This window comes from Sinocyclocheilus grahami, unplaced genomic scaffold (assembly GCF_001515645.1).
Source record: "Sinocyclocheilus grahami isolate Dianchi unplaced genomic scaffold, SAMN03320097.WGS_v1.1 scaffold581.1, whole genome shotgun sequence".
In the NCBI taxonomy this organism is placed as follows: domain Eukaryota; kingdom Metazoa; phylum Chordata; class Actinopteri; order Cypriniformes; family Cyprinidae; genus Sinocyclocheilus; species Sinocyclocheilus grahami.
The window spans coordinates 663,990-687,286 of NW_015505760.1; the positions used below are offsets into that span (position 1 = coordinate 663,990).

The 23,297-nt window shown below is 38.0% G+C and overlaps 1 protein-coding gene across 1 annotated transcript in view; it reads right to left on the minus strand.

The window, feature by feature from the left end:
- Positions 1-21,819, minus strand: part of mtnr1bb (melatonin receptor 1Bb) — a 24,394-nt gene extending 2,575 nt beyond the window's left edge. Inside the window, exons 1-2 of the mRNA XM_016240097.1 lie at positions 21,816-21,819; positions 21,351-21,473 (exon numbers count right to left, since the gene is read on the minus strand). Coding sequence (XP_016095583.1) covers positions 21,351-21,473; positions 21,816-21,819 — 127 coding nt within the window. The remainder of the gene's footprint in view (positions 1-21,350; positions 21,474-21,815) is intronic.
- Positions 21,820-23,297: the final 1,478 nt, after the last annotated feature.

Here is a 23,297-nt window from a genome sequence, read left to right on the forward strand (position 1 = left end):
TATATATATATATATATATGATTTTATTCAACAAGGATGCATTAAAAAAGTGACAAGTCACACACACACTCACAGACACACAAACATAATTTTTAATCTTTGATTAATAGAAAGATATAGAATAAAATATAATAATCATTATATTCAATATCAATCACCGCTTCCTCAAAAATATAAAGCAGCACATTGTTTTTCATTTTGAAGATTTCTTGAGCAACCAATCAGCATATTTGAATGATTTGTAACGAATCATGTGACACTGAAAACTGAAGTAATGGATGCTGAAAATTCAGCTTTGCCAACACAAGAATAAATTACATTTTGAAATATATTAAAATATAAAACAGGCCTTTAAATTGTAATCATATATGTCAATATTACTGTAATTTTCATTAAATAAATGCAACTTTGTAAGCATTAAAGGTTTCAAAAATATTCAAAAAATTGCAGACAATAAACTTTTGAAAGGTAGTGTACTCTGACCCTACCCTTCTTTTTATTTTGCATGTTAAACTTTTCTGTTGTCACGAAAATGATGTCAGCTGTAAATCAAAATCATGTGTTTATGATTCCTGTAAGTACATTTATGTTGACTGCAATAAAAAAACACCTTTTCACAGTATATCTGTCAATTTTGTTGCCCTGCCTTTGCACTTCCAATCATGTTTTATGCCTTTTAAATTGAATATAGGGCTAAACTCATGTGAACGACAAGCTGAGAACCCGCGAGCAAATAAGAGAGGAAACAAGAATCAAGACTGACAAAGCTACAGTGAAAAGAAAAGACAAAGAATGAATCACATCAACTTCAAAAGCAGGATCCCCAGGGAGTGTGAAGCCTTTGATTACACTGTGACAGCAGAAAACACATCGCTCTATAAAACAATGCGCTCTCTTCTAGCCTCTGCCCTCTCAAATTAATCTCATGCATGGTCTGCTGTGTTAAAAGTTATGTCAACCAATCCATTTACTCACTTTCTCATGTTAAACAGTGACTGCTTACAGCCGATGTAGAAACAGCTGACTGAGTCATCTAATTAGTCCAGATATCCCTTCATTCTGTGTTACCGGTAGCAAATATCTGCATACAGATACATTTGCTTCAGATATATTTAAAGTGTAATTTTTGTGTTTTTCCAGTTGATTTCCCATCAGAATGATGGAAGTGGAAAGTTGAATCTCACAAAAAACATGTCCAGCTCACATTTTAACCCAAAATTAAAAGTGAAAAAATTTATTTAGCATAAAATAACAAGTCTATTTTTTAGGATCAATAAGATTTCTTGAAATATATATATATATATATATATATTGTCACAAATCCTGTCCATGGACTTCCGTTCAATCACCACCAGAGGTCACCCTTCCATTACATTGACTCTCGCACTACACAAAATGTTGCATGTCATCCCGGACTACATATCCCACCGTTCATTGCACTGATTGCACACAGCACTGATTGCACACAGCTGTCATCAATCACACCTTCCCTATATATACACACTCACTCTGATCCCCGTCAGCTGCCGAGTATCGTATGCAAGCACGTGTCTGAAGCACGTGTCAAATCCGTCCAATGGAGCAGCGAGACTTCACGAGCAGGGTGACGTAAGTGCACGCTCCGCTCTCGCCTGGCTGTGTTTGTTGAGAGCCGCCAGGCTCGCGATCCCGCTGGCAGCGGTCCCGCTGTTGCCGAGGCACAGCACAGACTGTTGTCGTGGGGATCGCGGGCCTTCCGTTTTCCCCGATCTCCATGCTGAGGTGTCAAGATCGTGGGAGAAACCGTACTCATCCCCTATTACAGCCCCACAGTCTCGAATTATTCAAAAGAACATTGTGGGGCTGAATGATAGGTATATGGGGCGATGCCAGTGGTGGAGCAGATTCTTGTGAGCTATCTCTCCCCATCCTCAGCAGTCCCTGAAGGCCCCCGAAGCTTCCCACCAGGCCTGTTAGGCATACATCGAGTCTGGTTGGGAAAGCTTATACGGCGGTAGGTCAGGCTGGCGCATGTTTGCACACCATGGCGGTGTTACAAGCATACCAGGCTGACCTGCTCAGGGGTGGGGCTGCTGAGCGGCAGCAGCCCAAGCCATCAAGCTCCTCATATCGCCAGTCTCAAAAACAGAGCGTTGCAACCCGCACCCCTCCACAGAAAGATCGGGGGTCGGGGTGATGCTCTCAGTTGGGGTCTTCTAGACCGAAAACGGATCTGCGGACCATTATTTGCCTAAGAGGACCTCAGCGAAATGGTCCTACCATTGTCAGTTCCCTGAGGGCAGCCCACCTGGAGAGGAAAGGATAACACCTCAGTCCGGCAACGGTACGGCACGGGAGAGCTCACACCCCGTGGCGTAAGGCAGATCAGCTTTTCGTTTGTTTTTGGTCCGCCAAAGAAGGGATTTCCGGCGACCAAGCAGACTATGAGTAGGTGGGTGGTCAAGGCCATCTCACTAGCCTACGAGTCCTCTGGCCTCCCGTCACCTATGGGGGTCAGAGCGCACTTGACCAGGAGTATGGCGGCCTCCAAGGCTTTCAGCTTGGGTGTGGCCTTGCAGGACATTTGTACTGCGGTGGGCTGGTCCTTTCCGCACACTTTTGTCCGCTTTTACAACCTACACCTGGCATCTACCCCAGGTTCCCAAGTTCTCTCTTCGTGATGTGCTCATAAGATACACACACAGGCAGGGACTTGGTAGTATGGCGTTCCCAAAGCGATCTCGACACAGCGTCTCGTTCCCTCGGGGAACCATGGTTACATACGTAACCTAGAGACGTTTTCTTGGTTTCTGATCTTTGCCTGTTTTCCTGGATTTATCCCTCTAGTCTCGCCCTTTTGAATCTGTTTGCCAATTGTTGACCTTCGCTAGCCCTAGGATTATTCTTGTGTCTTGCTCGCCATATACCTGTTTGCCATTGTTCGACCCTGCTTGTGTTTCTGACCTCTTCTGCTCTAAATAAAAGCTTGCACATGGATCCGCACGTCTCACGTCTCATCGGTCCCGTTACACACACACATATATATATATATATATATATATATATATATATATTCATAATGTGTTCAAAATTATTTTATCATATATTAATTTAGCTATATATATACAGTATATATATATTATACACTGTATATAATACTAATACTAATAAAATGTTTCATTAAAAGCAGCATAAAGCTTACATGATCTATAACTAGTGTAAAATACATTAAATATGCTAAGACATAAAAATTTGCTTTGTATTATGGTAATGATAATTCTGGGAAACATGTGCTTAACTATAACTTCGCTTAATAAAAACAAATCTTTATGGTGCTAAAACTAAGATTAATTTTCTTTATGCACAATATTCTTATTTTTTCTTTTTGGAGTGAAATGTGATTTTGACATTCTTGCCAAGTTTCAAGAGACTCACCTTTAAAAGAATAAGAAATTATTGTATCAAAGTCATGAGTGATGAACAGCTTCAATGAGGCACACATTTTCCCCTCATCGCCTTCAGCTTTTTAGACATCCAGACCATTTTAACATTCAGTCAGTGTCTTTCCCCCTCCCAGCCCTAAGACTCTGGATGAAACGTGAGGGCCATAAATGTAAGGACCCCCATTAATCAGATTTTCCTGTTGAAAGTGAAGCAAAACATTTCACTTGGATTTTGTCAGATATCACCAACAGCAATGCATATACAAATAAAAAATGCTTGCTTTTACAAAAAAATTAGAAGGGGGTGGTATTTTCCCCCCATCCTTTTCAGCAAATGCCAAAAAGTATTCCCGGCACCTCTCAGCATGACATTAGAGAGATCATAACCCAATATTCTCTGCTGTTCATCACGGTGGCCTTTAAAAAGGATCCAAAAACCTAAAAACTGTTTCAGTCTGTCATGTTGAAACAAGACTGACTTTACACTTTTCAGCTATTCCCTTTTCTTAGCTTTATTCAGAGGATAAAGCTAGAGTCTATGAACTGATAAACACATTTGCCCTGACCTTCCTGAGCCCAACCTTTCTTCTATGAGCTTTCTTCTCTTTTCTTTAGACTTTTATCCCCAGACACTATAATTCAACCAGAGATGAAGCACATTCAAGGTCATAGCGCTGCTCTGTAAATGAATGCATCGTGAAGTAAAGCACAGCGTCAGCTGCTATAAATGGCATTTTTTGTGTTCACATATGTGAAGAAACTAACCTGTGTGTAACATGTATATTTTTAAAATCTCTTAAGCCACTTAATGTGTGAACTTCACTATATCCTAATCCTCTTACAAAAGGTTATTTTTTTAGTAATGCCTTTGGTCATAATAAAAGCTCCTGTTTGAATTCATATTTATTTATTTACCTTTATATAACTCATCTCTGCATATTTAAGCATTATCAAGATATAATTATGCAGAATATTAACGTGGTTTCAGACAAAGCTAAATTAGTAAATGATGCCCACTGACCAAGAACAATAATTGCAGATCTACAATACAGCATAAGAATAAAATGAAGGATAATATATTAATGTGTACACATAATAATATATTATATATAATATATTAATAATATATTAATGTGTTCCGCTTTTGGTTCTGTTTCTCATGATTTACTAATTTCCCGCCTCTCTGATGTGGGTATTTCTGGTGCTGTTCTTTCCAGGTTTTCTTCTTATCTCTCTGACAGACAGTTTTACATCTCAGTGCAGGATTTTTGATCCCCTACTGTTCATTTGAAGCAAGGTGTCCCCCAGGGATCTGTTCTTGTTATTATCATTATTTACATACCACCTCTGCATCAAATCCTGTGCCAACGTGGTTTTAATGACCACTTATATGCTGATGACATTCAAATTTACTCTATATGTAGGCCCACTCTATCCACACAAATTGACAAAATCTCTACTTGTGTACATGAAATACAAAACCTAAAAAAATGTAAACTAAACATGGACAAAACCGAGATCATTATTGTTGGAACCCCCGTCACTCACTAGAAGCATTCCTAATGACTTTTCTTCTGAGATAGCTGGTACTAGACCATCTTGTACGGTTAAAAATCTAGGTGTTATTTTCGATTCATCTCTCTCCTTTCAAGCTCATACTAACTCCGTTACCAAGTCAGCATCCTTTCAATTATGTTTCATTGCCAAGCTCTGCTGTTTTATTAGTTTTAAAGATGCTGAAACCATTATCCATGCTTTTGTCACAACCCACCTTGATTATTGCAATGCCCTTTGAGTGATTTTTCTGCCAGTTCCATTTCCAGGTTACAGTATATTCAAAATTCTGCTGCTAGACAACTCACCAACACCAAGCGCTCTGCCCACATCACTCCAATTTTGTTCAATCTCCATTGGCTTCCTGTTTCATAACGTATTAAATACAAAATTCTCCTGCTCACTTTTAAATCATTGCATAAACTGGCTCCCCGGTATCTCTGTGAAGTGCTCCTCCCCTACACCCCAACTCGCTCATTACGCTACTCTGATTCTGGGGGGGGGTTAGATCATTCAGTGTTGCTGCACCCAACCTTTGGAACTCTCTCCTCCCATCTCTCCACTGTCAATAATATTCTTAAAATTAAATCACTTCTTAAAACTCACCTGTTCTCTGAATGTTATCATTTATAAGTTATGTCCTACATCTTTTTGTTTTCTTAATGTTACCATTCTCATTTGTGCTGTGTTTTCTCATTGTGTTATATTTTGTTTTTCAATTGTGCTTATGTTTGTCATGTTTGATGTTCTTCTTTTCAAATTGTATCTTCACTGTAAAGCAACCTTGAGCACTGGAAAGGCGCTATATAAATAAAACATATTATTATTATTAGTAGTAGTAGTAGTATTACACAGCATTTTGCAAGCTGTAACTCACTCTGACTTAAATATCAAAATATGACAACTACAAAATCTGACAATGAGAACCTAATGAGTAATGAGCCTGTATTTGATTAATGGTGTAATGTGTGTATGTGTGTGCGTGACAGAGAAAGACACACATAAATCTAGTCTGATGTGTATACATGCACGTGATGTGAATAAAGTCTAGGTGAAGTAAGAATAGAAAGAAATCTAAACTGCCATTCAGCTGTGCTCATACACCTCACCATACTCAAGATCATGCACCAGGGTTCCCAGAACTTTTGATCAAAAATTTTCCATGATTTTCTACAACTTTGTCCATTTGTTGTAGCTGATGGAGGCTTTCTGATCTGAGCATAACCTAGGTCAGGGGTAGGCAAGTTCGGTCCTAGAGAGCCGCAGTCCTGCAGAGTTCAGCTCCAACCCTGAAACTCACCTGCTTATAGTCTTAGTAATCCTGAAGACATTGATTAGCTTGTTCAGGTGTGTTTGATTAGGGTTGGAGCTGAACTCTGCAGGACTGCGGCTCTCTAGGACCGAACTTGCCTACCCCTGACCTAGGTGATAGAGATTGTATAAATTTCCTGATAATTAAAGGTTAAAGTGAAAAGCTTTGTAAGAAACAAATCTATCATTAAAGCATTTTAACTTTAAACTGTCGCTTCTAGCCAGAATATCAGTCCGTGATCTATAATAATGCTTCCTCCAGTGAAAATGTCCATCCACAGTTGTACATATTTCTTTCCAATTCAGACAATACATCTTTTTCACAGGAGAAAGCAATATTATGATAAATATTGGATTTGTTTTTACAAAAATGCAGCTTTTCACTTCATAAGACGTTAACTGATGAACTTGTGTGGTTGTGTGGATTATTATGATTACTTATGGATTGTTATGATGTTCTATAAGCTGTTCAGACTCTCATTCTGACAGCACTCATTCACTGCAGAAGATCCATTGGTGATTTATATAATGCTAGATTTCTCCAAATCTGTTCCGATGAAGAAACAAACTGCTCTTGGATGGCCTATGTGAGTACATTTTCAGCAAACTTTCATTTTAAGTTGAACTATTCCTTTAATAGCACATGAATGTCACATATTGAGATATGAAGAGGAAGAGTGAGAAAAGAAAGGCAAATAAGGACAAGAAGATGTCTTCGTTTTTAAAATTGTTACAGTGTAATGAAAAACCTCACAGAGGAAGCTGGGGGAAAGTTCTGGAGGGAGAACAGAAGGCGAGGGTTCTTATTCCATGTCTAAGGCTCATTATAAAAGTATTTGAACAGGGTCAGACTGGGTTATGAAACCCTCAGAGTACAGTATAAAATGATGCGTATATGCCATGCGCACCTGTCAAAGACTTTAAGCACAAAAAAGAAGAGCTACAGCTGTAAGACACACAGACACTTCTGCTTCAACATACCCACAAGACAAGTGGTCTTTTTTGCTTTTCCTTGCGGATCTGGACAACCTTTGCAATTTTGTGAAGCTATGCCAAGCACAATAATACATCTTGACCCTGCATTTTCCAAGGATTTCTGAGGAAATCCTTCATTGTGTCCAAGTAGTGTATCCAGCGAGGTACAGAATCTCTTGGGAATGAATGGCCACACGGATCAACAGAATAAAAGTAAATAAGAGCCAGTATGGTGCACTAGTGGGTCCTTTCATATAAATGCCTATTTGACCTTTTCTTTACAAGAAATGAAATCAATACTGTGATTAATTCACTGTATAAAAAAACTGGAGAGTTTTAATCATAAACATAATAATAAAATTGAACCATGGGAAAATTAAAAGGTCAGTATATCTAGAGAATGTAGACAGAAAATGAAGCCAAATCATCAGCAGAAATCCATGCTGATACATAGTAAGTCTTTAGACTTTAACTGTTTCATTGCGCTGTCCATGGTGCTGAAGTCAAACTAACAGCTTGCGCCAATGCAAACCGTCTTTTGGCGTTAAAATTGTATTGTCAGGTTTTACTAAAGACGCGCAGTGATGAATTAGAAAAGGCGTGGACACAGTTATTATTGCGCTTGACCTTATTGAATATGCATTTATAGGAGTTTCCCTTTCAGACACAAAATTTATGGGAGGAGAGTATTCAAATGAATCACGCAACACGTTTTACTAACGTTTGCGCTCGTCAAATTACTGGCACTTGCTCCATTATTTAATGCCCAAAAAAAGCATGTCTTAAACTATTTTGTGCTTGAAATGGCTGCAATTATTGTTGCTAGGAGGAGGCACCACAGAAAACAGAGAGCACGTGGTAGAAGGGAGAGGATTTTTTCCACCTGTATGAATTTATTTTGAATGCCAGAAGAACACATTATCCAAACATATCGTTTGTCAAAACATGTTATCTTAAAAAAAAATTCAGGAAATAAAAGATATCTTGGAACCCTCAACTAGGAGTCACACAATACCAGGTCTATCAAAGCTTCTAGCAAACCTTCATTTTTTGTCCTCCGGTTCTTTTCAGCGTGGCTTCTTTATTTCTTTATTTGCGACTACGCTAATTTGCACTGCGCTTGGTATATTGCGTTGGTCGATATGTAAATGAGATGTTGCATCTGTGTTCTTTAATTTGCGCGTTGTTAAATTTCCCCTCCCATCTGCGCTGTTTTGGAATTGCGCTCTCACACTAATTTGTCCTGTTTAGTAAAACTGGCCCTAAATATACACTAACATTCAAACGTTTTTAATGTTTTAACTTGTTTCAAGTGTCTTATGCTCACCCAGGCTGCATTTATTTGATCAAAAATTCAATACAAATTGCAATATTGTGAAATATTATTACAATTTAAAATAACTGGTTTATAAAATATAATTTATTACTCTGATGACAAAGTAGAATTTTCAGCATCATTAGTCAAGTCTTCAGTGTCACATGATCCTTCAAATCATTCTAATTTGCTGATTTGGTGCTCAAGAAACATTTGTTATTATTACTGATAACTTTGCAAACGGTTGTGCTGCTATTTTTTTGGAATGATATGCATTTTTTCAGGATTCTTTGAATAATAAAAGACAAGAACCGCATTAATTTGAAATAGAAAACTTTTGTAACAATCTAAAGGTCTTTGCTGTCATGTCTGATGAATTTAATACATCCTTGTTAAATAAAAGTTTTAATTTCTTTAAAAAATATATTTATCTAACTGACCCCAAACTTTAGAACGGTAATGTATTACTCCAGATGTTATACAAGAAAGTAAGCTAATTGGAAGGAGAAAGAGGTGAGAAGGATTGACTTGTGCTCTGACTTGTTCCATGTTCCTCTCATTAAACCCAAAAAGAAAAACCTAACTTTGAATGATTTTGCCCAAAATAAAACTTCTTGGTCTTTCAGAGAGTGAAAGGTGATCCAATGCGTAATTAGAGGAAATTGAACGTCTGATGGAAGCCCTTGTTCTTGCTGAGTGTGGCTTATGGTTCACTTCGAGCTCAATTCCACTTAAGTTCAAAAGTGTAATTACTAATGGAGGAGGCTGACCTTGAGGAACTTCACATGCAGGCCTTATTTATGTGCTCATTAGCACAGCATCTGCGGTGTTGCTCATAATTGATAAAAGCTGATACCACATGGAGACCCCTCGACTGCATATGATTAAGGATAAAGACAAAAAAAAAAAATCAGAAAATGAATTTAGAGCCTTGGTGTTGACACAATATTATTGATAGTGATTATATTATTGATATGATTGATATATATATATATATATATATATATATATATATATATATATATATATATATATATATATATATATATATATATGTATGTGTGTGTGAGCAATATCACACTCATGAGATATGGCAGTATATCAGCATGGCTGTGATTCAGCCGTAGGTAATCACAGCATGCCTATATACAGCCATATCTCATGTCTACGAGTGTGATATTGCGTTCATACAACAGTTGGATGGCAAGAGTGTGTAAATACATTAAAAAAATAACAACGGAGTGTCTTTAAAAGCATGCTTTTGTGCAGAATTACATTCCTTTCGCCACAGATTCAAATCTAAAGCTGACAGTTTAACAGCTGAGCCCAAGCCTAATAATTTGGAATTACTAATTCCAAAACGTCTCTTTAGAACTAGTAACGAAGGAACGTTGAGTTTCTTCATTAAAAGCTTATTGTATTACTGTATTAAAAACAGTGTATTATGTATAGTTAGAGTATTATGAGAGACTGACTGAGTGATCGTGATCATCTGCATCTGATGCAGCATTCATTTTTCAGATCAATCTCATACTCACAATTTGTTTGAATATCCGATAGGCTTGTACTATCCTTTTATCTGTTAAGGGTGATTTCTGATGACAGTGCTGCACAGTGCATTTGTTGGCTATGCGTACAAGCTGGTTTTGAAAGAAAAATGTACTTCCTTGTTCAAAACTGCACTTTCGTATTTTTCAATTTAAAAGTCTTTACTGCTGACTGCTGACTGTCTCTTGTCGCCATCTAATGGTGGAACAATTAAACTAAAATCACCATTAAGAACACACACTGTTTACCAATACTAAATACTACTATTATTTATATAAAATATTATTGAATAATAATATTTAATAAACAACAACAGCCATCATAAAAGTTGCTAGGCAATTCAGTCAAAAGTACAAAGGCAGCGCACTGATATATAGCATTGAAGTTACATAAACATGATGACATTTTGCCAAAATTTGCTCTGGAACAAATAATAGATTAAAGAGATAGTTCACCCAAAAATGAAAATTCTGTCATTAATTACGCACCCTCGTGTTGTTCCAAAGCGGTAAGACCTTTTGTTCATCTTCGGAACACAATTTAAGATATTTTTGATGAAATCTGAGAGCTCTCTGACCCTGCATAGACAGCAAGGGTACTACCATGGTCAAGGCCTAGAAAAGTACCAAGATGATCGACAAAGTAGTCCATGTGACATCAGTGGTTCAACTGTAATGTTACGAAGCAAAGAGAATACTTTTTATGCGCAAAGAAAACAAAAATAATGACTTTATCACGACAGTACCATGTGAGTGTGTGGCGGCACCGGCGCTGACCCAGATCCGGCATGATGACATTGAACACATACGCCGTGCCTTGTTTACGCTAAGGCCCAGTAGCGCCAAACGTATGTGTTCAACGTCATCACGATGGATCTGGGCCGGCACACGCTCGCGTCATGGTACGAAAATGTAGAATAAAGTCATTATTTTTGTTTCATTTTGATCATCTTGGTACTTTTCTGTGCCTTGAATGTGGTAGTTCTCTTGCTGTCTATGGGAGGGTCAGAGAGCCCACAGATTTCATCAAGAATTTAAAGAATTGTGTTGTGCGAAGATGAACGAAAGTCCTATGATTTTTGGAACAACACGAGGGTGAGTAATTAATGACAGAATTTTCATTTTTGGGTGAACTATCCCTTTAATGAAACCAAAGACAGATTTACCCAAAACGAATTATATCTCATGTTTAACCACTATAGAAACATCAGAGCCAGAGGTCAATTCCAGATGATCTGACCGAGGTGAGGCGCTCTCGGCGGGTTCATGAACGCCGAATGGCTGCTGACGCTCTGGAGCTCACGTCTACGAAAACGTCGAAGCAAATTTTCAATTAGATGTTATCTTTATCAACAAACCACACATTTGAAGTCCAAACAAGTACATTCTCACCTAAAATGCTCTTTAATTATAGTGGATTTGGGCACCTGCAATGACACTCGCTGTGAAAAATACTGCAACTTCTACAAGCGGAGTGATACAAATGGTGAAACGGCTGTTGGAGTTCTGTTGCACTCTAATATCAACACTTTTATCAATCAGTCAGATTCGAGGACCAGAAAGAACTGTTGTATGTATATATACTGTGTATATATATATATATACAGTGGGTACGGAAAGTATTCAGACCCCCTTAAATTTTTCACTCTTTGTTATATTGCAGCCATTTGCTAAAATCATTTAAGTAAATTTTTTTTCCTCATTAATGTACACACAGCACCCCATATTGACAGAAAAACACAGAATTGTTGACATTTTTGCAGATTTATTAAAAAAGAAAAACTGAAATATCACATGGTCCTAAGTATTCAGACCCTTTGCTCAGTATTTAGTAGAAGCACCCTTTTGATCCAATACAGCCATGAGTCTTTTTGGGAAAGACCCAACAAGTAACACGAGGGTGAGTAATTAATGACAGAATTTTCATTTTTGGGTGAACTATCCCTTTAAAGTATGTACTATACCAAAAGCTCCCATCGCATACAAAAGCTTGCCCTTTCTGAACTGGAATTTGTTGTTTTCCTCTCAAAGTATAACTGCTGCTTGAGTGCACGTCATTCTGCTAACACAAATCGAAAAAGACTATATCCCACCTGTATGAAACCACACCGGCTTCTCTACAATCCACCCTGTGATCAGTCAGCCCACTCTGAACCTCAGCGTTCCTTCCAGCCAAACACTATTACATCATTCAGCCCTCTGAATAGCCACATAAAAACAGTATCCTCGTTGAAGGCCTCCGTCAAAATGTCAACATGTTGACCTTTGACTCCTTCAAAGTGAATCAGATGAGTCATGGAGTAATGTAAATAAAATGTCTCAGATTGTGTTATATAACAGCAGCATAGATCAACTTAGACTGTGTTGAAAGCTTTGTTAGGATGATATATGTTACACTGAGTTAGATTAATTTTTCTCTTTTTTCAGAACAGTGTGGATTTTTATTTCATGCTGATGTTGAAGTAAAGCTTTAAAGGGTTTAAAATGCTTGAGGTATGCAAACTTTGATCAGATCAAAATTGGGGTTCATGAAATTCAGATTGTGCGCCTCAGCCCCCAATTCCCAGTGATCAAATGATTCAGTCCAGAGCTTAGCATTATTATTACTGGTTGTAGGGTGTAGAACGATGGATTTCATTAAACTAACGTGATCAGATAATGCCTCAATGTACGTATACATAAATGGATCTCAAAAATCTTGCAGCACTTTTTTTGCTGGGTCTCTGGTTTGTGAAATCAGGAAAGATGGGTATGAAGATCATGGTGATGCCTCAGCCTGTCTGTCCAGGGTTGTGCTGTTTTATCTCATGCCAAGGTACAGTCAGCATGTAGCATGTAAAAGAGAACGTTTGCCTAGAGAGCAAAGTTTGCCAAGCTATGAAACCCTTCAGATTTTATTTAGTTCAGTGTCATTTACCATGCTTTTTTATGGGTGAATTTTTACAACATTTCCACACACACAAAATAATAATAATATTGGTTGAAAGAGGGAGGGGGAAAAAAGCATAAAAAAGATTGTGAGTGGTTCCAGGACAACTGTTATTGTCACTGCAACTATCCAACAGCAAGACCTTTGGTTTAAAGTGCCTCCTGAATGATACATCCTGAGACAACAACATCATGGTCCACTGAGAATCAAGGACGCATCTGTTAAATTGGACGGAAACAGAAAGGGTGGACATATTTTTGTTTCATGCATTCAAATTCGAAAAGTTTAAAGGGGACATAACACACACAGTTTGACCCAATCTCATGTTAATCTTGAGTACCTATAGAGTAGTACTGCATCCTTCATATCTCCAAAAAGTCTTTAGTTTTATCATATTTATAAAAGAAAGATACATCTTTATGATCCTCCGTGGGCGGAGCTAAAGATTGACGAGCACTTGAGCTCCGACTGCCAACAAAACACAGACATTTGATGCAGTTTCACTTACCGTCTGCAGTTCTGAATCATGACCGGAATCTTTTATAGCTGGGACCGCTACATCCTTCAGTATCAAACGATGTGCAAATCCAGCGTCGAACTGGGCCTTGTTTATAAAATGTTCGTCAGCAAACACGCTTGTGAAACTGCGTTGCTGCTCCGGAAAAACAAACTGTATTCATTGTTTACATAACGCTGGGTTCTTTAGGAAGCTGAACAAAGTTATCTTTCCTTTACAACCAAAAACACACTTCTTTGGAGACATTCTTCCCGAGCGAGTCCCGTGCAGCGCTGCTGAATGATGCGCGTTGACGGGCGCGCTCTTGCTTGCTCTGTTTGATGTGTTCGGCGCTCTTCCGGGAGAAATGCCCATATAAGGAGTTCCACCCTCATTTACGTCATGAAGAGCCACGATCGAAAAAAACTCTCAGAAACTTGTACTAATCCGGAAGTAAGATTTTTAGCACAGAAATACTCATATGACGTCATACGTCCAAATTGTTTTTTGAAATTTTGTCCATGCTTAGCATGAGAATCCAAACAACTCTGAATGCACGAAACAGCATTGTACCCCCCCCCCCTAAAAGAGGCTGCCGTTCTGAGAACAGACAGGCGGAGACAAACAGTTACTGCTGTGAACCTATCATCAAGTAAACCTGAAAGCAAAGCCGAAACCCTGTCTCCTATTTGAACCTGCGCTAGAGCGAAACAAGAACTGAATACAAAAGCTTCGAGATTTTCTTTTTCTACCTGTTAAATTTCAAATGCCTCCCTGGGCAATGGCATTTGCTGGTACATCAGTAAGGGAAAGTGAAAGAAGTGAAAAAAAAAGAAAAGTGAAAGAAGGAATAAAGGACACCAACAAAGTTCTATTACAGTGGTGAATTCACTCGTGACAGGCTCTCCTGGTGATACTATAGCTCAACCAGGCTGAATGAATTGAAGAGAATTATGAGATATTCTAAACCTTTTGGCAAAACAAGTCAAATTCAATCAGGCAGATACAAGCACTCTTCATAGGGTGTGTAATAGGAAAAATCACTTATCATTTACTGTGTCATTCATGTGATGAACTACGTTTTCATGCCCCCATACAATGCTCAAAAGGTCAGTAATTTTTTATGTTTTTGAAAGACGTCACTTATGCTCACCATATTATTAGATGAGATAATTTATTAGATCAAAATACAAACTATATCATGAAATATTATTACAATTTAAAATAACTGTTTTCTATTTTAATGTTTTAAAAATTTACATTTAAATTTTTTAAATTATTTTATTTAAAAAAAACTTTTTTTATTAAAATGTATTTGGTAGAGCTGAATTTTCAGCAGTCACATGATCCTTCAGAAATCATTCTAATATGCGGATTTCTTGCTAAAAAAACATTTATTATTATGATCAACATCAATGCTAAAAACAGGTGTACTGCTTAATATTTTTGTGGAAGCTGTGACCATTTTTTTCTGTATACCTTGATAAACATACAATTCAAACAAACCGCATTTATTTGAAGTAGAAATCTTTTGAAACACTGAAAAATACATTTAAGATGTAGGCTAATGTATAATCAAATGAATGTGTCCTTACAAAATAAACATATGAAAATCTAATAAAATAATCTAACTGAACACAAACTTTTGAACAGTAGCATTTGACACAATATAATGAATAAAATTTGATTTTTAAAACTCATTTGATAAAAGATTATTTATCAAAATATTACACATAATATTAACTGAAAATGTTTGTGACTTTAAATCATCTCACTACTGTCTCTGGCTCCTGTTTGACAAGTCAATTTATTAATAAATATTCCAAATAAGTCTTCTTTATTTTCCTTTCTCCTTTTTGAGTGTGACATCATATACAGTTGCATAAAGCAATGGAAAAAGCAATGGATTCTGTAATATTTTGTGGACTTAGCTGGTTTCGCTAAAACGATCCATGCTGTCCTGATAATCAAAATTTCAAAAGATGCATGGTCAATAAATATCACAATTTACTCAACATCCTCGTGTGAAGTTACCCAACCCTATCTGTGTTTCCTGTTAGATATTCTGCTCAATTTTTGCTACTGTGTAAATAAGTTGTTTAAATGCCTGACCTTGGGAAAAATATTATTTATGTAAGGCTGGTACACTATTTTATAAATATAATTCAAACTACAACTCAAGTATATTCATTTTTTTCAGAGTTCTAAAGCTCAAAAAGTACTGCATAACAGAAACAAACTGTTCTTGTTCAAAACAGTAGAACAAGAGGAAGGTTGACTTCTTGTTCTCAAGAAAAATCTCTGAAAAGCACAGCAAATCATCTGCTACATTATGATCTTAAAGGCCTTGTGTTTAAAATCCTTGGTACTGACTTTCTTTAAAGTGCCTAAGAAATCCATGTGTTACATGTCTCAGAGTAGACCTTAGCCATGTTAAACTGTGATGCTTCTGGAAACAGTTTTACTGCCCTGTGAGGAGGGTCTCTAGGCACTAAATAACAGCAGGTGGGTTGTTCTCTCTTTCTCTCTGAGCACAGTTCATACAGACTTTAGTCTGCAATGTGCATCAAACCCACAGCTCTCTAGCTCAATTGCTCAAGGGTCCAACATGACAGTTACATAAGTTACTTCTAAATGATTACAAAGCATTCAAGACAGATATAGAAAGGATTTAGATTTGAATGAATGATCCATTGCTGTCCGTGGTGCTGAACTGGATCAGACACATGCAAAGGAGTCACATTATCGTCTTCATGATTGTCTCTGAGGACACAGGATGTAGAACTGGTGATGCCAACTGCTGATGTTGCTGGTGGCGATCTTTCTTTAAATGCCTCTGTTCTTCCTTTATTTCCTACTTCCTCTAAATGTCAGACAAACAAACACCCATCCGTTTTGCTATTGGTGTTAATTTCAATGGTCTCCCTGCATGTGTCTGTTTGCGTGACAGGCAGAGGTGTTTCCACATTTGTGCAGGACATGAACACCCTGGCAGGGGGTGAGGACAGCAGTTCACTTTCACAAGGCTCAAAAGCCAAGACGAGAAAAATCAAGGAGAAATTCAAAATCGCTCAAAGACTCGAAGAGAGAGAGAAAAAGCAGATACACCTTATATGGGAAGCACCACAGACACTGAAAGGCTTTGACAACTCTGTGGATGGACACTGACCCGATTTTAACCAGAGTTTAATCACACATAGCCCTGAGGCCGAGAGAAAAGCAAGAGTGCACATAATTCCCCTAGAACACAAACAGAACAAGAATCAAACAGAATATTTCTCCAAAGATTTCTAAAAGCAATAGTTTACTCATAAATGAAAAACATACACCTTTATGCTGCATCAAACCTATTTTTTGTTGAAAGCAAAAACAAGATTTTAAATAATATTCATGCTGTTCTTTTCTACACAATGAATATTTAAAATGACCAGGAACATTATGTTGCTTTTAATGTTTAAGAAATCTTCTGCTCTCGACATAAGAATGTAAGTTATAGTATTTTGAGACAATGTCAGGGTGAGTTAACGCTGACAGTTTTCCATGAATATGAATTTGAACCTCAAATCTCTCACTTAATCTAAACCTACAGCTAATGCCATGCCAGTCAAAGTCATTTACCAATCACTAATCTTCTCCAAAGTCTTGGCTTCAAGCCCACTAAAGTCTTTTTTTATGACCTAAAGCAAAATTACAAGACTACACTTCCCTAATCACAGAACAGAAACACTCTGTCTGTCTCCACTCATTTTTATGGTCTCCTGTGGTTTACAATTCCATTTTCACCACACACATACATCAGTGAACACAAACGCGTGCTGACGGTAGTGCTGACCACTGTAACGTCCATACTCATGTGGCACAGCAGGGCCTGCCAGGAATCTGACAGAAGGAGGACTTCACTTGGCACTCACCCCCTTTCTAGAAACACTATTACATAAACCACACAGGGGACAGTGCAAGGGAGAGGGGCCAACGGACAGTGATACTCTAGAAGCCCTGGCTGCCACGTGCCTTCAACTGTCAGCTGTTGGAGTATTGCTGAAATAAATATTTCAACCAAAATTTATCTGAAAATATATTCACTCTCAGAGCATAGATATAAATGAGGAAACAGGGAAAAGATTTGGAGAAATTTAACATTACATCACTTGCACACCAATGGATCCTCTGTAGTGAATGGGTGCCGTCAGAATAAGAGTCCAGACAGTTGATAAAAACATCACAATATTCCACAAGTATGCATACAACTCCAGCCAATAATCCAACCTGGTCTCATAAAAATACGTACCTCTGGGTACTTTTCTGCAACTCCATTTTTACGTACCTTACTACACGTTTCGCCGCAGTTTCAAAGAGAAATGTCCACTGAGTGGCGCTAAAACACGGGTTCAATACGTGAACCCTGGCACGTTTTAATTACGTTGATATAGGTACGTATTGCTGTGCTTTTATTACGTTGCTTTAGGTACGTATTGCGGCGGTTCAGAATTCAAATATCCGGGGACTGTAATTTTATTCTCAGAAAACCAGACAGGTACAAAAAATATTTTTCAGTTAAATAGGTCAGAAATTGTTTCATCCAGATTTTAACAATATTTTTCTTGTACATTTTTTTCTGTGACAGAAAATATACCTGTCCACTACAGTAGACGTCATGCATCAAAGTGTATAATTCTGCCTATGGGCCTAAATATAGGTTGTGCCTTATTTTGTATGTTTTATTAAAATTATGATATAATTTACACTTGAATGGTTTTATTGAACAGAAATATGAAATAGTCTTCAGATTTTATCATTTATTTCAATGCTTACAGTCTATATTTATTTATTAGGTCATATAAAAGTGTAGGCATGTATACATGTATACTGTATGAGTGCAGATATACAGTATGTGTGCATGATTGTGTTTGAGTGTGTGGTGGGAGGGTGTGTGTGCTTGTGTGTGTTTGTATTTGAGCTCACATGTGTATGAATAGCCCACCACCCCCACCCCCACACACACTGCCCCACACAGCCCCACACAACCCTGGCCCATAGACACACACTCTTACGTTTTGTTTGTTACACTTCACATTTCTGTGCCGTCATGACATAGCTTGTTGTTATTGAATGTTCTTATGTGTATTCATACCATTTTCACGTAGTAAATATTTTAAAGACGTGTTTTTTAAGACCACCCATTAAGTTCTATTGATTTACTTTTTATACGTTTCGTTTGATTCATGGTGTCCACTACAGTGGACAGATATGTAACTCCCTCAAAATATAATATATTGACAAAAAAAATTTTGGCATGATTTTTCACTTGTTTAAAAGTAAAAACAAACATGTAAAAAAATATTACTTTGTAATTTAATAATTCATGCATCAGAGGGCTAGTGTTAATTTCTTTTGGAAACTGCAGTGATATGCACTTATTGGTACGTATTTCGCGTCTCGCGAAAAAGTGCCCCCAGGTATGTTTTTGCCATGAGATCAGGTAGCAATAATCAATTATCAACTTGTGACATGAAAAGCTGTGTGTTTATCCATATTCCACTATAAAAGCCCATCCCATGTTGTCCTCTCAAAATCCACAGACATATTTGTTTGGAACTGCATGTTTTCAGTTGTAAACGGTGCTTGACCTGTGCATATTTCTCTCCTGACTCAGATGCGATTACTTTTTCACTGGAGAAAGCAATATTATGGATAGAAGACTCATATTTTAGCCAGAAGCAATGGTTTTGAAGTTAAAAACGTCTTAATAATGAATTTTAGTAAACATATGCAGGTTTTTATTTTATGTCAGTTAGATGTGGATTGTTGTGATGCTTTTAAGCTTCCCATTTACTGCAGAGGATCCACTGGTGAGTATATGTAATGTTAATTTCTCCAAATCTGATTGGATGAACAAACAAACTCATCTACATCTTGAATGGCCTGAAGATTAGTTCATTTTCAGCTAATTTAAATTTCTAGATGAACTATTCCTCAAATATGAACTCGACATGGAAGTTTGACTACTAAAGAATGGCATCTGTTCTACATAACAAAAATGGAGAAGCAAAAGACATGGAGAGAAGAGTCTTTTTATACAGTCTCTTTCATACCCACCCTCTCATCAGAATGTGCTTCGTTATCTTCGAGATATCTTCGTGCTTCGAGATTTTTACCAGTCATAAATCTTTTATGTCCGCACTTCACATGCACGGGGTGATTACGCGGTGAATCTGCAAATGGGATTCTGGGAACATACGATTTTACTTCCGAATACACTTGTTTGGAGAACGAGTCTTTCAGTTTCTGTCGTTTCTCAGCTCTCTGCCCTTGTTAGTTCACACGGCACACACCACTAAAGATCCGTGTGGCGTTCCTTGCTGCTTTAATGCTTCTTTGGGTGTTATTGCTTGCGTGAGATGCCTGATTGGCCCTGGTAATGACAAAGGGCTGAAAGACGAAGGAATAAATTCTCCTCCTTCACAGAAGATCCACTCAGGCAAGAGGCAAGAAGACAGAGCACAAAATCTGATAAAATTCATACTCAAATCTAATGAGCCGTTGATGCCACCTCCATGTGCTCAAGTTGTTTTGGAGGGGGAAGGCAGAGAGAGTCAGGAGTGTCTATCAGACACAGGCTGATATAAGACTGTCAGTGCGTCTTTGAAGCAGACAGGTCTGGCTCTTGCTCAATGCGAAAAAGCATGAGCTTTGAAGTACGCTCTTGTGCGAGCGCTCTCCACGTTTATGTCCTTGCAGATGCACAAACTGTCAAGGGGTTCTGAATGCAGTCCCAATCAACTGCATCAGCGGTGTGTGGAATAACCTCACAAACATACCTACACATATTGTCACAGACACTGAAAGAGATGAAATCTGTCTCTCCTCTGAATCCCTCAGTGTCACACATCACAAGTACAACCACAGTTGTACTTGTGATGTACAAACACAATGCATTGTTAGGGGTCATTCAAGTGGGTAATTAGATTTATCATCAATTTAAAAACATCAAACACATCCATTTACAATTAAATAAAGGGTCTAATAAGGCTCAGGAGGGTGCCAGATTTTCACTGATGTACACATCCAATTATGCCAAACTACAGTCAAAAGTCTTTGAAGCCCATACTGCTGACAGCGATAAGCCACTGTAAATTTTTCATGACATGGACACTACCAAAAGCTCAGACTTAAAAATGCTGAAACAAGGAGTTTCTCCACAAAAACGTACTTGTGAGTGACAAAAATATTGATATGGTTGCTGGAAGCCTCAATTTCATTATGCATGAACATATTCAGTATTAAAATGTTGCATTTTAATTCAAACTAACTTTTAGCTTTTCATTAAATTGCATACTTTAAAAAAAAAAAAGGCTGACTTTTGCTGTTTGGTTGGAATGGTTACATAAAATGTTTGCCAAATTCAAGCCATTTTCTTGTTATTGCTATAAAGTAATCCTTCACTAAACACTATGATGTTGGTAAACAAGTCAATAAGTCAAAAGTGAGATAAATAGTTACACTTAAATGTGAACAATTTACATTTAGCTCAAAACTCTTAAACCACACAGGCAAATATGTGTAGAGATAGAAGAGTAGAAGCGCGTTTTTTCACCATGTATAATTTACAGCTAAGGCAGCATGTCAAAGGAGATTCTTGTCAAGTAAAGGGGAAACAAGTCGACTAATTACTTCATTCAGTGCATTATTCATTATCTGTAACCCCATTCAACACTTGAGCCTAATGGCACGTAAAGCGTTACATCAATGAACAGCGCGCGAATGTAGTGCGCATAGTCCAGAAAGATAAATGAAAGCTCACCCGCATTTCTCAGTTTCCGATTCCTGAACACCGAAATTATGACTAACAGGTTACCCAAAATATCCACCACAGTCCCTGCACAAAAACTCCCCTGGGGGAGAGACGGGGGGGCGCCCCCCTGGGCTTTGGGGGGGGGGGGGGTGCACAAAATCTGACAGCATTCATACTCATTCTAATGAGCCGTTGATGCCACCTCCATGTGCTCAAGTTGTTTTGGAGGGGGAAGGCAGAGAGAGTCAGGAGTGTCTATCAGACACAGGCTGATATAAGACTGTCAGTGCGTCTTTGAAGCAGACAGGTCTGGCTCTTGCTCAATGCGAAAAAGCATGAGCTTTGAAGTACGCTCTTGTGCGAGCGCTCTCCACGTTTATGTCCTTGCAGATGCACAAACTGTCAAGGGGTTCTGAATGCAGTCCCAATCAACTGCATCAGCGGTGTGTGGAATAACCTCACAAACATACCTACACATATTGTCACAGACACTGAAAGAGATGAAATCTGTCTCTCCTCTGAATCCCTCAGTGTCACACATCACAAGTACAACCACAGTTGTACTTGTGATGTACAAACACAATGCATTGTTAGGGGTCATTCAAGTGGGTAATTAGATTTATCATCAATTTAAAAACATCAAACACATCCATTTACAATTAAATAAAGGGTCTAATAAGGCTCAGGAGGGTGCCAGATTTTCACTGATGTACACATCCAATTATGCCAAACTACAGTCAAAAGTCTTTGAAGCCCATACTGCTGACAGCGATAAGCCACTGTAAATTTTTCATGACATGGACACTACCAAAAGCTCAGACTTAAAAATGCTGAAACAAGGAGTTTCTCCACAAAAACGTACTTGTGAGTGACAAAAATATTGATATGGTTGCTGGAAGCCTCAATTTCATTATGCATGAACATATTCAGTATTAAAATGTTGCATTTTAATTCAAACTAACTTTTAGCTTTTCATTAAATTGCATACTTTAAAAAAAAAAAAAGGCTGACTTTTGCTGTTTGGTTGGAATGGTTACATAAAATGTTTGCCAAATTCAAGCCATTTTCTTGTTATTGCTATAAAGTAATCCTTCACTAAACACTATGATGTTGGTAAACAAGTCAATAAGTCAAAAGTGAGATAAATAGTTACACTTAAATGTGAACAATTTACATTTAGCTCAAAACTCTTAAACCACACAGGCAAATATGTGTAGAGATAGAAGAGTAGAAGCGCGTTTTTTCACCATGTATAATTTACAGCTAAGGCAGCATGTCAAAGGAGATTCTTGTCAAGTAAAGGGGAAACAAGTCGACTAATTACTTCATTCAGTGCATTATTCATTATCTGTAACCCCATTCAACACTTGAGCCTAATGGCACGTAAAGCGTTACATCAATGAACAGCGCGCGAATGTAGTGCGCATAGTCCAGAAAGATAAATGAAAGCTCACCCGCATTTCTCAGTTTCCGATTCCTGAACACCGAAATTATGACTAACAGGTTACCCAAAATATCCACCACAGTGGTGAAGATCAGCACGCTGGCCAGCACCGCTATTGCCCAGGCGGGGCGCGCGCTCGAACCCAACGCGCGACCGACGTGCCCCAAATCTGTGCTGTTCGTCAGAAAAGCGATATTGTCTGGCATCCCGGACCAACTTGTTCTCTGAGGTTTGGTTTGTTAAAAGTTATTCACGCGACCTGTGGAAGTACAGAGAAAGAACTTAAGAACGTACTGCGCATGTTAAACACAAAGCATTTGTACTTGACCAGATTGTATGACTTATTTCTATTTGTATTTTCCATACTTGTAAAAAGCGAGTCATTCCAGATGGCTTAAAGCAGAAGTTGTGAACAGTTGAGCCATAAGTGTCTTTCGCCTCGGGTTGATCCACGCTCCTCTCATCCCTCTCTCCAGAAATACGAGATAGAGTCCGTCTCAACATCTTTTCAG